The sequence below is a fragment of the Perna viridis genome, chromosome 7, assembly GCF_037379345.1.
Source record: "Perna viridis isolate PV_CMFRI_1.1 ecotype Kerala chromosome 7, ASM3737934v1, whole genome shotgun sequence".
NCBI classification, from domain to species: Eukaryota; Metazoa; Mollusca; class Bivalvia; order Mytilida; family Mytilidae; genus Perna; species Perna viridis.
The window spans coordinates 12,364,637-12,378,521 of record NC_142451.1 but is presented as its reverse complement, the minus strand read 5'-3'; the positions used below and the strand labels follow the sequence as shown (position 1 = coordinate 12,378,521).

Below are 13,885 nucleotides of genomic sequence, written 5' to 3'. Positions count from 1 at the left end.
AGCAGTCTGTCTAAAATACACCAAAATAAATCTGCAAAATATTTACTTAAGGCTTAAGTACTTAGTGCACCATTTAGCATCCACATAAATTAGAAATGCAAAATATTTGCCTAAAAATCACCAAATTTCACATCTTCAATACGCTAAGACCTTCCCAATACTATCAAAAACACATTAACAACTTCAATTGATAAGAAACCTGTTAACCCTCCAACATGGGAGGAAACCACAAAATATATGAAAGGGTAATCAAGGGAACCAATGTTATAGCGGTAATCAAAAGAATGTAATCCAGGGACAAAGATCAGACATGGAAAACAGACATACACAACAAAGAACATAAAGTAACTAAAATCATACATACAAAGTAACAAAAGCAAATGAGCAACTCGGACTCCACTTAAAGCTGGGAGCATGGACCAGGTGCACCGGTAGGATAATTGTCCTCTGCTTTTCTAGAGACACCTGCTGAGTTGCTCATAAAAAGTCAAGTCTGGGTTGGACAAACGAGGAAAGGGAAATTATGACACTTTGAACAAATCAGTAGCAGTACATACAAAGTAACAAAAGTAAATGAGCAACTCGGACTCCACTTAAAACTGGGAGCATGGACCAGGTGCACCGGTAGGGTAAGGAAAGTTGACAATTCTGAATGAAAAGTCATCATGTTTGTCGTAAAGTTTGGTCAATAGTTTTCCTTTACCATCGATTTCTAAGTATGTGTCAAGATAGAAGGCTGACTTCAGAATGTCTGTAGTATCCTTTATCTCAAGTTCTTTGGGGCAGATGTGATGTATCAAATCCCCGAAATTAGGATACATCATCTATATAGCGGAAACTGAGATTAAAGAATCTAGCCAAACAACATTCTTTCTTTCGGATCAGATCAGCTATAAAGTCAGCCTCATAAGAGTGAAGCCCTGTGCAGGTCCGGGTGTCAAAAGAACAGGCCTGCAGCAGTGCTAAGCTCGTCGTAAAAGGTGACTAAATAGTGCTCAGAACCCTAACCAGGTTGCTAGGGTGCTCTGCCCACAGAGCAACTGGGTTGTGTGCCCCAGGTGGTGGAATAGGGTACCCCTGGCATATTACATGCTGCGGTTGTCAGGCTATAATACAGGAAACCTGACTGCAAACCGTAGTGGTGCACCGTGTTGGGAAAGATGCCATATTCCTCGCACGTTAAAGAACCCTACCCACCTCTCCCTATTTCCAGTGGCAATCAAAATTTGTCGACCCCATTATCCTGGTGTCCCATCCCATTTTTTAATTTCATCATCATTTCATGTTAATTTCATCATCCACTTCATGTTCATTGCCTGAATAGAGCTGAAATATTGCTGCTCGGGCATTAAACTCCAACAATCAATCAATCAATCAATCGAGTGAAGGAATGGGTCAGCAAGTAAATGAGCACAGTTTGTTCCCACTGGAATGCCGACCGTTTGTTGAAAAACATGTCCACCACACTCAACAAATATGTTATTGATTAAAAATTCAAGCATTTTGTAAACATCTTCCTCCTTCCTCTGTATATGAAAAATCAGAATCTCCCACATAAAATTGTAAGATATATGGGAGGTTACAATTACTATAATTTTTTAGTAAAAAAAATTTGCTGCTATGTAAAAATCTCTCACATGTGTGAGTATTGATAGGGAAGAATCTCCCACATGATTTGTTCAAAAGGTTAACAGATATGAATCTCACCTCAAATGAAGGAGAAATTTTTAATTTCCCAAGCTGTTGTAAAAATCCTGTCACTGATATTTTCAAATACTGGTCGGAAATCTGCTTTAATGTTGATGACACAAGTAGTAAAATCTGTAAGGAAATTAAAAACAAAGCTTTAAAGAAAGATCATAACTGGGATGGAGAAATTGGGCATAAGCAAGAATGGCAGTCAAGGATACACATAAGTGAAGACAGTGTATCAAGACTCTATGTGTCAGTGGGCAAGAAGAGGATATGTGAGGTGAGAGATTAATGCCCTATAAACAACAGAACATATACACATAATTTAATATTATTTAATGTAATTTAACTTATGGAAAAATACCCTGCTTAATGAATGATATTATTGAGAAAGCCACTTCATTGCCATTTAAATTTTAATTTTTTACTTATTTTTCATCTGTGGTAATATTCAATCTGCTCCTGTGCATGGTGTTCTCAACTCATGCATGACTGCACAGCTTGCTAAAATTATAGTTTTTTTTTGGTATTATGCTGGTCATTTCAAAATTGTCTGAATTATTGAATATAATTATTACTCACATCTAATACTTCTTTGTTATTTAGATATTGAACAATATAACTAAAAAGTTGAATAATCTTGGCAAGACAAACTCTAGTCAGAGGTATAATTGTCCAATCAGAAATGCTGTTGACAAGACAGGTTGCCTTGGTAACAATAGTTGATTGGGCATCAGGCATCACATACTTTTCCACAACATTAATGTTTGAGAAGATGTTCAGTAGCACATCTATTGCTGATATCTGTGAACAAAACATATTTTGACAACAACTAAAATATTCTGCACAAACATATTTGACGGCTATACACTAGCTTATACAATGAACTTGGTAACAAGTTCAATAAAAAAAAGTTTTTGCTATTAATAAATATGAATTGCCTCATTTATTTATTCTGTTGTTTTGAGATGTTATGTAATGCTATGGCCAAATGGTCTTATGTTTGCATTAATAAAGTTAAAAGTACTATTATACTTACAAGGCTAAAACAACATTTATCATCCTTTTCTGTTGTATTGGAAAAGTTATGTATGACTTTAATGCAATGACTGAGCAGAGCATCCACAATGTTTCTAGCATTGGTAGATGTAAAGCCTGATATAGATAGGGCTGACCAAAGCTGAATATCTCTGTCTGGTGAGTATATCTTTATAATACCTTCCTGAAAATAGAAATCACCATAGCTGAATATCTATGTCTAGTGGGTATATATAATATCTTCCTGAAAATAGAAATCACCATAGCTGAATATCTATGTCTGGTGGGTATAATAGGGAAGAAGTGTCAGCAATGTTCTGTTTATGTAGGAGTGTCAGCAATGTCCTGTTTATGTAGAAGTGTCGGCAATGTCCTGTTTATGTAGGAGCGTCAGCAATGTCCTGTTTATGTAGGAGTGTCAGCAATGTCCTGTTCATGTAGAAGGAGTGTCAGCAATGTCCTGTTTATGTAGGAGTGTCAGCAATGTCCTGTTTATGTAGAAGGAGTGTCAGTAATGTCCTGTTTATGTAGAAGTGTCAGCAATGTCCTGTTTATGTAGAGGAATGTCAGCAATGTCCTGTTTATATAGGAGTGTCAGCAATGTCCTGTTTATGTAGAAGAAGTGTCAGCAATGTCCTGTTTATGGAGAAGGAGCGTCAGCAAAATCCTGTTTATGTAGGAGAGTCAGCAATGTCCTGTTTATGTAGGAGTGTCAGCAATGTCCTATTTATGTAGAAGGAGTGTCAGCAATGTCCTATATATGTAGAAGAGGCGTCAGCAATGTCCTGTTTATGTAGAAGGAGTGTCAGTAATGTCCTGTTTATGTAGAAGTGTCAGCAATGTCCTGTTTATGTAGAGGAATGTCAGCAATGTCCTGTTTATATAGGAGTGTCAGCAATGTCCTGTTTATGTAGAAGAAGTGTCAGCAATGTCCTGTTTATGGAGAAGAAGCGTCAGCAAAGTCCTGTTTATGTAGGAGAGTCAGCAATGTCCTGTTTATGTAGGAGTGTCAGCAATGTCCTATTTATGTAGAAGGAGTGTCAGCAATGTCCTATATATGTAGAAGAGGCGTCAGCAATGTCCTGTTTATGTAGGAGTGTCAGCAATGTCCTGTTTATGTAGAAGGAGCGTCAACAATGTCCTATTTATGTAGATGTTATGAAACATGAATGTAACAAATGATGTAGGAAGGGACTGTTTGAAGTTTTTAATGAAGACACACAGCTTGTGTTATAGGGAGTCTGACATATTCCTGATGGTTGAGACATCAGTGAAAAACTAAAATGCCATTTGAGTACAAATTGCTCTGTTTCTCATTAGCAAAGCCAAAATCATATAATCTTCCTGAAAATAGAAATCACTATAACTTAATATCTCTGTCTGGTGAATAATGTTCTTTATCTTTTTGAAAATAGAAATCATACCTGAATAACTTTGTGTGGTGGGCATATCTTTATATCTTCATGAAAATAGAAATCATCTTAATACTTTCAGTATTATTCGCAAAAATAATTTTCTGAAGTTCTAAATTGTGGAACATCTGTAAACAGCATTTTCAGTCAAATACCAGGGTCCTGCCCTTAAAGTATTTTAGAGGCGACTAAATAGTGCTCAGAACCCTAGCCGGGGGCTAGGTCGCTTTGCCCACAGAGCAACTGGGATGTGTGCCCAGGTGGTGGAATGGGGTACCCCTAGCGTGTTACATGCTGGGGTTGTCAGGCTATAATACGGAAAACCTGACCGCAAACCATAGTGGTGCACCGTGTTGGGAAAGATGTCACGTTCCTCGCACGTTTAAGAACCCTACTGTGGTATTCTCCCGGAGTAGGAACCATAGGACTCCACCACAGGAGACTAAATTGCCCGACCCTACCCACCTCTCCCTATTTCCAGTGGCAATCAAAATTTGTCTACCCCATTGTCCTTGTGTCCCATCCCTTTATCATTTCATGTTCATTTTATCATCAATTTCATGTTCATCGTCTGAATATAGCTGAAATATTGCTGCTCGGACGTTAAACCCCAACAAACAAACTAACTTAAAGTATTTTAGAACCTAACAACTAAAATGTATTTCCTCATAAAATCAACCTTTAGTACCTAAGTTCAGTTTATCAAAGAAGAAAGTAAAGCATTAAATTAAAAAAGAAAGAAACTACAAATTACAAATATGTGTTTGGAATGAAACGGAAGTTTCTAAATCCTAATAACTGAACAATGAAAAGTCAAACAATAAAGTCCATCTAGATACAATTATTTTGCTATCTTTCAGAACTTCTTCTATGATCAACTAGGAATACTATGAGCAAGCTAATAAAAAAAAAAAAACAAAAACAAAAACAAAAACAAACAAAAAACAAAAACAAAAACAAAAAAAATTCTTTGAAATGGTTTAAAGGGAGTTGTGCTTATGAGGGTTTAACATTTAAAATTCAAAATATGGATTATCTCCCTTTGGAGTCCCTGCCAGAAACTGTATTTCTTCATGCACAATGTAAATGTTGCAAAATTCATCAAAATCCCTTCAATGATTAAGAAGGAGTTGCACATACGAGGTTTCAACATGTAAAACTCTTAAGTTGGATTATCTCCCCTTGGAGTCCCCACCCCTCTAACCTCTGACAGTAACTACACTCCTTCATGCACATCTACATATGATGCCCAATAATCCTAAAAAGTTTCATCAAAATCCATTGAATGGTTTAAGAGGTTGCCCTTACAAGGTTTTAACATGTATAACCCTTAAGTTTGATTATCTCCCTTTAGAGTCCCCTATCAGTAAGTTGAGGAACTATATTTCTTCATGCATATCTACACATCAGGCCCAACCTTCCTATAAAGTTTCATCAAAATCAAAGTCCCTTGAGCGATTTAGGAGGAGTTTTGCTTTCAAGAAATGTGGACAGAGGGACAGACAGATAAGGGGGTTAATTATTTATTGATCAGTTAGCCTGATTGATTTTGCTAATGAAAACAAATACATGTACACTTAAAGTAATTATGAAAAGGTGTGGAAGTTAACTCAATAAAAGGTAAAAAATAATTAAATAAAGTTTATATTAGTTTATAGAGAAAATATATCAGTCAGGTCAGAAAATATCAACTAGTCGTACCATACGATACTGTTTCAAGTAAGTATCTCTCTCTCTCTCTCTCTCTCTTAAAAAAAATACATACAAAGCAGACAAATGCATGCATATCTATTCAACTTTCCATTTTGGACTTAAAATTGCAGCATTTGACTAAACCTCTTATAAAAATTCACCTGTCAGTTCACCTCACTTTTATCTTTCCCCAAATGGTGTCCGCTTAATCGAGGTTGCACTTTAGTATGTTGCTTTAAAGTGGTAATTCCTCAGTGTGTAAACCCTCAAAATTTTTTAAAACATACATTTATGTAAATATACAAAAAGAACCAAATTTCTAATATGGTTTGCTTCATCAGTCAATAAAGGTAGTCAGAATCACACAGAAGGGTTTTAAATTAGTGACCTACTCACTAGTTGCGCCTGAAACTTGGTGAGGGCTACTAAAATTTATACTGTGATTGTAAAGAGCTACATTGCCTACCAAGCTAAAATTTCAGGTTAAAAACCTGCATGATATTCAAGTACCAATCACCATGGCAGTACCAATTATATCACTATTAAGTTTATCCTTAAAATACCACCCCTAAGTTCTAAATCTGTCTACCGTACCCGATGTTCTTTGGCCAGAAACTTGATCATTCTATTTATCAGCACAGTAACATTTCTGTATTGTACACTGTGACCTTGAATGTCTTTCAGTACTTCTAACAGAAGCTTCACATGTATATCACATAGTTCAGCTGTACCATATCTATTAAATAGTAAATAAACAGTAATTTTGACTTTATTCTAAAATTACATACAATAACTGAATATTCAAGTTTTATCAAGGATTCCAATAACCTTGTTACATTAAGTACAAACTCAATGGTAAACATTGTAATCATTGTAATTCCATATAGTGAAAACTGGTGAAATCCTACATAACAGATAATTTATACAGGACAGCAACCAAAATTGGTTAAGACAAGAAACTGTGAACAAAAGAAACTTTGTCAATGTTAAATAGAAATAAAACCTACCTGACCAAGAAACACCAAACGTCAGCAGCTAGTTGTGAACAGACTGCATTAACAGATAGAAGGTTTGTTATCAATACCTCTTCCTGAAATGAACAGACTGCATTAACAGATAGAAGGTTTGTTATCAATACATCTTCCTGAAATATACAATGCAGTATAAGTACTTTTGATCAATGAAACAGACCATACTTTACACTAGTCCAACAGTGACTACTAACTATTTAAAGTTCTTAATATGACTGGCCCCAAGAATGTAATCATTGATTCCATAGGGTTCAATACATTTTTTCACCAACATTTTTTGAAGAATCTTGGGACCATATCATTCATCTTGATATAAAGGACCACTCAAATCAACTGAGATAGACCTCCAGCATTCAATTAGAATATCTTGAGGATATCTGATTTCTTTTTTCAGTATTTTCATAACCCCAAGGAAAAATGTAATGAGTCTGCCATGCCAACAAATAAACCAAGAAACAGGCACTGCTTTCATTTTCCAAAAAAAAAAAATCTTTCAAGTTAAACATTTTTTTGAAGCTTTCATAACATTGTAAAAGTTGTACCATTAATGCTAATGTCTGTTAAATGGTTTTTTAATCTATGAATAGTCCCTAATGGAACTTCATGTTTATTTAGAAATATGGGTTAAGTTAAACTTTTAGAAGGACTAGGTTTCATAAAAATATCTAAAGTTGAAAATTTCCTCAAGTCCTGTGTTTTCACTTATTATGACTTAACTATTACCAGTATGATTTAAACCCCATCCCTTTTTTTAAATATCTAAATTATCAAAACAGAACTTATTTTGCTATCAAAGAATTCATTATCTCATTATAATTAAAAATGATAACTTTATAATAATAAATATGCACATTAAAATTCAAAATCGCTCTTACTACTTTACTGAAACTACTGGCAGGCAAACTTCCTATAAATCCACAGATATGAACACATACTTCATCATACAGACTGACTTCCCTGAAATGAGATTAGTATTATGTTTAAATACATGTACTTGTGGTCTGGGGGTAATACAGTGTTAGTAGGTTAAGCCTTCAATTCCATTCATTCAATGGAAATTTTTTTTAGTCAAAAAGATAAATGAAAAATCACTTATTGAAAAATCTCATGGACCAAAATTTGGTAAACATTGATAAACAGCTTGAGCATGATGTGACAACCCGTCTTTTTGGTCATTTAAAGTTTCTGAAATGAAAAATTTTCTCTTATCATTTGATAAAGTGAAAACAAGTAAAGTCCCATAAAACAGAAAATTGATATAACATATGCACCTTTTATATAAAGCCAAAAACCAATTTTGAAAATCTATCCATCCTAAGGAAGTCGAGCTAATTCCTACAAAATTTGGACTGAAATAATGAGGGTGATTCCAATGTATTCCTCACTGGTTGAGTGGGGTATAAAAATAGCTATTCATATTTTACTTATCTAAAACCACCTTGTAATTGACTTACTTTTCTTTCTTACTACTGCTGGTATGCCCAGGTAAGTTGACAGGTAAACTGAACTCTACAGTACCTGGTCAAAAATGGAAAAAAAAGTTTTTGAATGACATATTTTAGCAATAAAACAGCTGCATTCCAGTACTCAAAATCCCTTGAATGGTTTAGAAGTTGTTGTTCTCATGAGCTTTTAACATGTTTGATTATCTTCCTTTGGAGTCCTCTGACAGTAACTAAATTTCTTCATGCACATCTACAAATGATGCCCAACCTTCCTATAAAACTTCATAAAAATCCCTTGAATGGTTTTGGAGGAGTTGCTCTTACAAGAAATGTTGACAGACAGTTGGATGGGCAGACAGATTGGTAGATATCTATATACTCCCCAGACTTTGTGTGCGGGGTATATAAAACATGAATTTATTTCACTGATTTTCAACATTAACAAATAACTTCTAGTGTTGGACACATCCATTTATTGTTCCAAATGTTTAGATGTTTTTCAAACCTATTCAAATCTTTAAGATAACAAAATCTCTCTTGTAAGTTTTACAACATTGATACTAGTGTAATTATTCTAGACATTCAACAACAAAAGCCTTATCTATAAGAAATTTAGAAATATATTCATTAATAACCAATCCCCAAATGCTAACATAAAGTACACATACCACAACTAGTACAAGAAGTTGTAATGAGACAGCAACCCAAAATCGCTGTCAGCATATGCCTCATCTATATAATTTGAAACCAATCCATCCCTTTGGAGCCAAGATTTTTGTAAAAAAATTCAAACAGACATAAAGAATGACATATCATGTCTGGACAAGGTGAATATGTGATAAAAAGACTCTTTTGTCTTAACTGTGGAGCAGTATTTTATGTATGCCAAATCTTTGGCATGAAATAATTTTGTTCTATCCTAAACCTTACCTCACAGAAGTACATATCACACATGCTCAGCAACTATTATAAACTTACACTTTTCAACACAGATAAAAATAGTATCTACAAGTCTGAATCTTTGGGTATCCTCTGGATTGTTCAGAGGAACCAACCAATGGTCTAAATCTTTTCCTGAAAAGAAGAGAAATGAGTAGAAATACAGGACAACTATATTATGGTGCAGATTTTGTTTGAGAAAATATGTGTTCAGAGATTTAAACATTCACATCTTCTTCTTGTTCTGTAGTTCTCTCCTGTAAAACTATTTTTGAAGTACATGTACACACAAATAAACCATTTTAACCTTTTTGTCAAGATTGAAGCATAATTTTTTTGTGTAAATAAAACTCACAGGTAGGTGAAGTGACAGATATATACAATTCTGTATGAATGATGCTATCTGGAAAGCATGTTCATTGCCAAAAATTTTTTTGACTCAAAATCTTTTTAGATGATTGAAAAATTATGTTGACTCAAGGGCTTCAATAAACAATATTCAACCCAGAAGAATCCCCGAGAATATACTATATTTAAATAAAGCTTTGTTTTCAGACAACATCTTTCAAATTAGAAAACTTTTCTAAGGCTAAAAAAAAAAAAAAAAAATATGCTAGGTTCTCAGGCCCTGCTGCATCCCTAAAAACCATCCTGCATCTGCAATTTTTATAAAGGTAAAATCAGGAAATAAAAAAACAAAGTGGCCTGAGAACCTAGGCATTTTTTTGTATGGCCTAAGGTTCTTTTTGGAAGGCTAAGTCATTTTATGTTCTACTCACCAGACAGTTTAGGAACTAAATCTAAAACTTGTATAGTCAATAATAAATGTGGAAGACTGTTTTCTTGAGACAACTGTTCAACTGAAACAAAAATTCTCCTGTTTAGCAAATGAAACTGAATTCTTCACTCACTGATTATTTGCAACTGAAAAACAAGTTCTACAGTCACTGACTGTTAAGCAGCTGAAACACAAGTTCCATGATCATTGATTGTTAAGCAGTTGAAACTGAGTTCTTCAGCCATTGACTGTTGAGCAGCTGAAACAGACATTCTTCAGTCATTGATAGGTAAGCAGTTGAAACAAGAGTTCTTCAGTCACTGACTGTTGAGCAGCTGTAACAGACATTTTTCAGTCACTGACTGTTAAGTAATTGAAACAAATTCTTCTACCATTGACTGATAAGCATCTGAAGCACTTATTCCTTGGCCATTGACAGTTAAGAGAAAATCAGTGTTTATAGGAATATCTTCCAAGAACACTGTTATCTATTTTAATTTTCTTGTTTTGGGATATAAATTATATTTTGCTACTATTTATTTTTCACCACTTGCACACTGCTTAAAATGTATTCCATAATGAATGAAGTTATTTGCAGTAATAAATTAATGCAATTGATTAATTAAAACAAAAAATAAGAAAGTACGTTTTTTGTACATTTCCAGTTATTTTCTTCTTGTTTAATCAAGATGTTTGAAGTGCTAATGTGGAAACTATGTTTCACAGAAAAAAATATTGTTGATATCATGAGCCAAACTCACTAAATGCTGGTAAACAGATAACCTGTCTTCAATAACAAATAAAATGCTTTGCAGGGTACAGCTTGATACAATCTTAGTGGTTGAACCTGAACAGTTGAGGCCAGTTTGAACACACCATTCAAGCTTGATACATCTCTTCATAAATTTTTGACACAGAATCCCAGTGGCCCCTTTTTGACCCTTAATAAGCAAAAACCACAAAATCAACCCCAGTCTAACTTTGGGGGTATTGCACTTTTGTAACAGTTTCAAAAAGATCCATTCACTTTCATTCAAGTTTTTTTTTCTGTACATCAGGAAAATGTTTGTTTCTGCCTCCTTAGGGCCCCTTATTCCTTATCAGTTCAAGTCACAATCCCAAGCTTCTTTTTGGGGTATGGCACCTTGTGGTATAGCTTCATAAAGATCTACATACTTATTCTAAAATTATAGTCTGAACATGAATTGTCTACAGACGACAACCACAACATTAAATGACTGCAACTTTTTAATGTCATAATAAAAAAGCCATGGTAACAATACTCCATGAGAGAAAAACTTTGTGGTCAACTAAACAATAGGTTACTGAGAGGTAAACTGTAAACATTGGAATCACAACCATTCTTCCTAATATGAAATTATGACAAACCATCAAGTTAACTCTTTAATGACTGTCAGTAAAATTGACGAGTGACTTACAGACCACGTGACTGGTCAAACTTTCAACAAACTTGACATTTGTAAGTAGATATGAAACAAGAGGTTCCGTAGCATTCAGAAGTTGCCGCTGTATTTCTTCACAATGTTGACTGTCAACAAACTTTCTATTGAGACATGGTGGCATCATCCTAAAGAAAATAACAAGAACTAAGGTGTCACATTCAGAAGACCACTTGCTTTGTTATTCACTGTTGTAGTGTATATGCTTTCTTTTGATAAGCATCGAAAATGTTTTAAAAAGCCATGTTCTTTTCAGACATCAAAAAGTTGACAATGTATTTTTAAAATTTTTCAACTACTATGTATTGTTGTAAGTGTTAGACAAATATCAGTTCTTTCCTTCAAAATTCTCAATGACCAGCCCGAATAATAAAGGACTATTTAGGATTCAACTAGCCTAAAACAAGAAAAATACACATCATTTCACTGGCCTGAATAATTTTTACCAGCCAAGGCTTCGGGCTAGTGGCTAAAGGCCAGCATTGACATATTTTAATGAGAATAATAACATTGTTTCAAATATTTTTTTTTATAGAATGCTCATATTCTTTCTCAAAGCATTAAGTCTAAAACATATCAGATAATGCATTACATATATCAGACATGAGTTTACAAGGTCTACAAACAAATGGGAAATTGGCAAAACTGGAAGTAAATATACAGTAAAAAAAGAATCGTAACAGTAAAATCTGGATTTAAAATAGCGGAATTCCGCTAAAAAGCGGAAAAAAATGTCTGATATATAATCATCCTAGGAGATTTGTTGGCTCTGAATACCAATTACTAAAAATGACAATTGATGTTGAGAATATAAGCAAATGCCAATGTTCTTAATCATAACAAGAGGTTATACACAAATGTGCTGAGGAGACCCCAACTTATAGTCCCAGTGTAAGCTACATAACAGATGATATAGTTCATCAAATCATAGCTATGCACTAACTATATCTTGAATTATTTGTTAAAAAAAGTATTTTAAAAATATATATAATTTACAGTCTACCCATCAAACCGGGTAATAAAAATATTGGAGCCTGGCAATTTACAAAAAAAAAAAAGAAAATCACATACAACTAATATGTACTAAATTCTAAAATATTCTGTAAAAAAGATGTTGTGAAAAGTGAAATTAATTTTAAAGAAACAGAATGACAAGAAGATTAAAATAAACATGTAGGTTACCTTTGTAAATGAACAAGGATTCTGTAGACATCTGCTCCACAAACTGAGAGAAAATCACTATACTCCCTAACCAGGCTAACCATGATCTTCATCTGAAAGCCTAAGATCTTCAAATATTTCTGAAAGCCTTTTTCATCTCCCTGGGAAAGTGCCTGAAAAATTGTTGACTATTGAGTAAAGATATGGGGAGTGTCCAAGAGACAGGTACATAATCAGTCATATACACATAAAACTAGACATTGCCCCTAATGAGACTAATACCCCTGCAGCCTGTTGAACCCTATACATTTGGGGACCAATGTGGAAGCACAAATCATATTGGACACAATTTTCATCTTGGATAGACTACACACTTTTGACACACAATTTGCTGCTGACTCCAAACAGCAATTAGTACTATTTTATGTTGACAACACAATAACAGAATATGTCAAATTGCTGACAATATGCCCAACTGAGTTTCATAACAATCCTACAAGTCAAGGAGGAATTGTGGACACCGAATGATAAAAACACATAAGTCCGACAGCCATCATTTTCACAATTTCTACCCATATCTAAATTCCAGACAGTTTGAACACCTTCATGTGGTAATCTAACACCCTATCACGATTCATAACAATCCTGTCAGTTGTTGAGGAGGAGTTGCCGACAACACATCAGATCAAGTTTTCCCGAAAAAATGCCAAAAGTCCAACAGCTGTCATTTCCACAATTTCTTCCAAACATTAATTCCTGACAATATGAATATCTCCATATGGTAATCTTACTCCTCATGAAGTTTTATAACAATTATGCAAGTTGTTAAGGAGGAGATGTGGACAATGCATAAGACCAAGGTTTGCTTAAAAATGCCTAGTTCAACAACCACCATTTCTCCAATTTTTGTCCAAACATAAATTTCTGACAGAACAGACAGACAGGGTGAAACCTATATACCCCCAAAACTTTATATAATAAAGAACAAAAGGCACAGTCTAGCTCTTATATCCCTGATACAAAACCTATATACATGTATAACCCTCTATTCTAAGTACATGTATTATGGCCTTCTCCTCCCCAACAGCCATTTCCTTTCCTCCCTTTTGTTATTTTTCCTAATTTGCATTAAGCCATTATAAAGTTACTCTTTACATCACATTAAAATTAAAAAAAAAAATATTCAAAATGTCTAATGAGTACATGAAAATGTCATTAATGCTTCTGTTCCTTTCTA

General features: G+C 34.2%; 1 protein-coding gene across 4 annotated transcripts in view; it reads right to left on the bottom strand.

Annotated features, from left to right (window-relative positions):
- Positions 1-13,885, bottom strand: part of LOC148611363 (FIGNL1-interacting regulator of recombination and mitosis-like) — a 45,799-nt gene that overhangs the window by 4,316 nt on the left and 27,598 nt on the right. For all 4 annotated transcript variants that reach the window (XM_088591851.1, XM_088591854.1, XM_088591853.1 and 1 more), the window contains 11 exons: positions 12,670-12,821; positions 11,467-11,615; positions 10,029-10,109; positions 9,289-9,384; positions 8,320-8,383; positions 7,741-7,822; positions 6,842-6,924; positions 6,429-6,570; positions 2,732-2,914; positions 2,275-2,496; positions 1,708-1,821 (listed from right to left, as the gene is read on the bottom strand). In XM_088591851.1, coding sequence (XP_088447977.1) covers positions 1,708-1,821; positions 2,275-2,496; positions 2,732-2,914; positions 6,429-6,570; positions 6,842-6,924; positions 7,741-7,822; positions 8,320-8,383; positions 9,289-9,384; positions 10,029-10,109; positions 11,467-11,615; positions 12,670-12,821 — 1,368 coding nt within the window. The remainder of the gene's footprint in view (positions 1-1,707; positions 1,822-2,274; positions 2,497-2,731; positions 2,915-6,428; positions 6,571-6,841; positions 6,925-7,740; positions 7,823-8,319; positions 8,384-9,288; positions 9,385-10,028; positions 10,110-11,466; positions 11,616-12,669; positions 12,822-13,885) is intronic.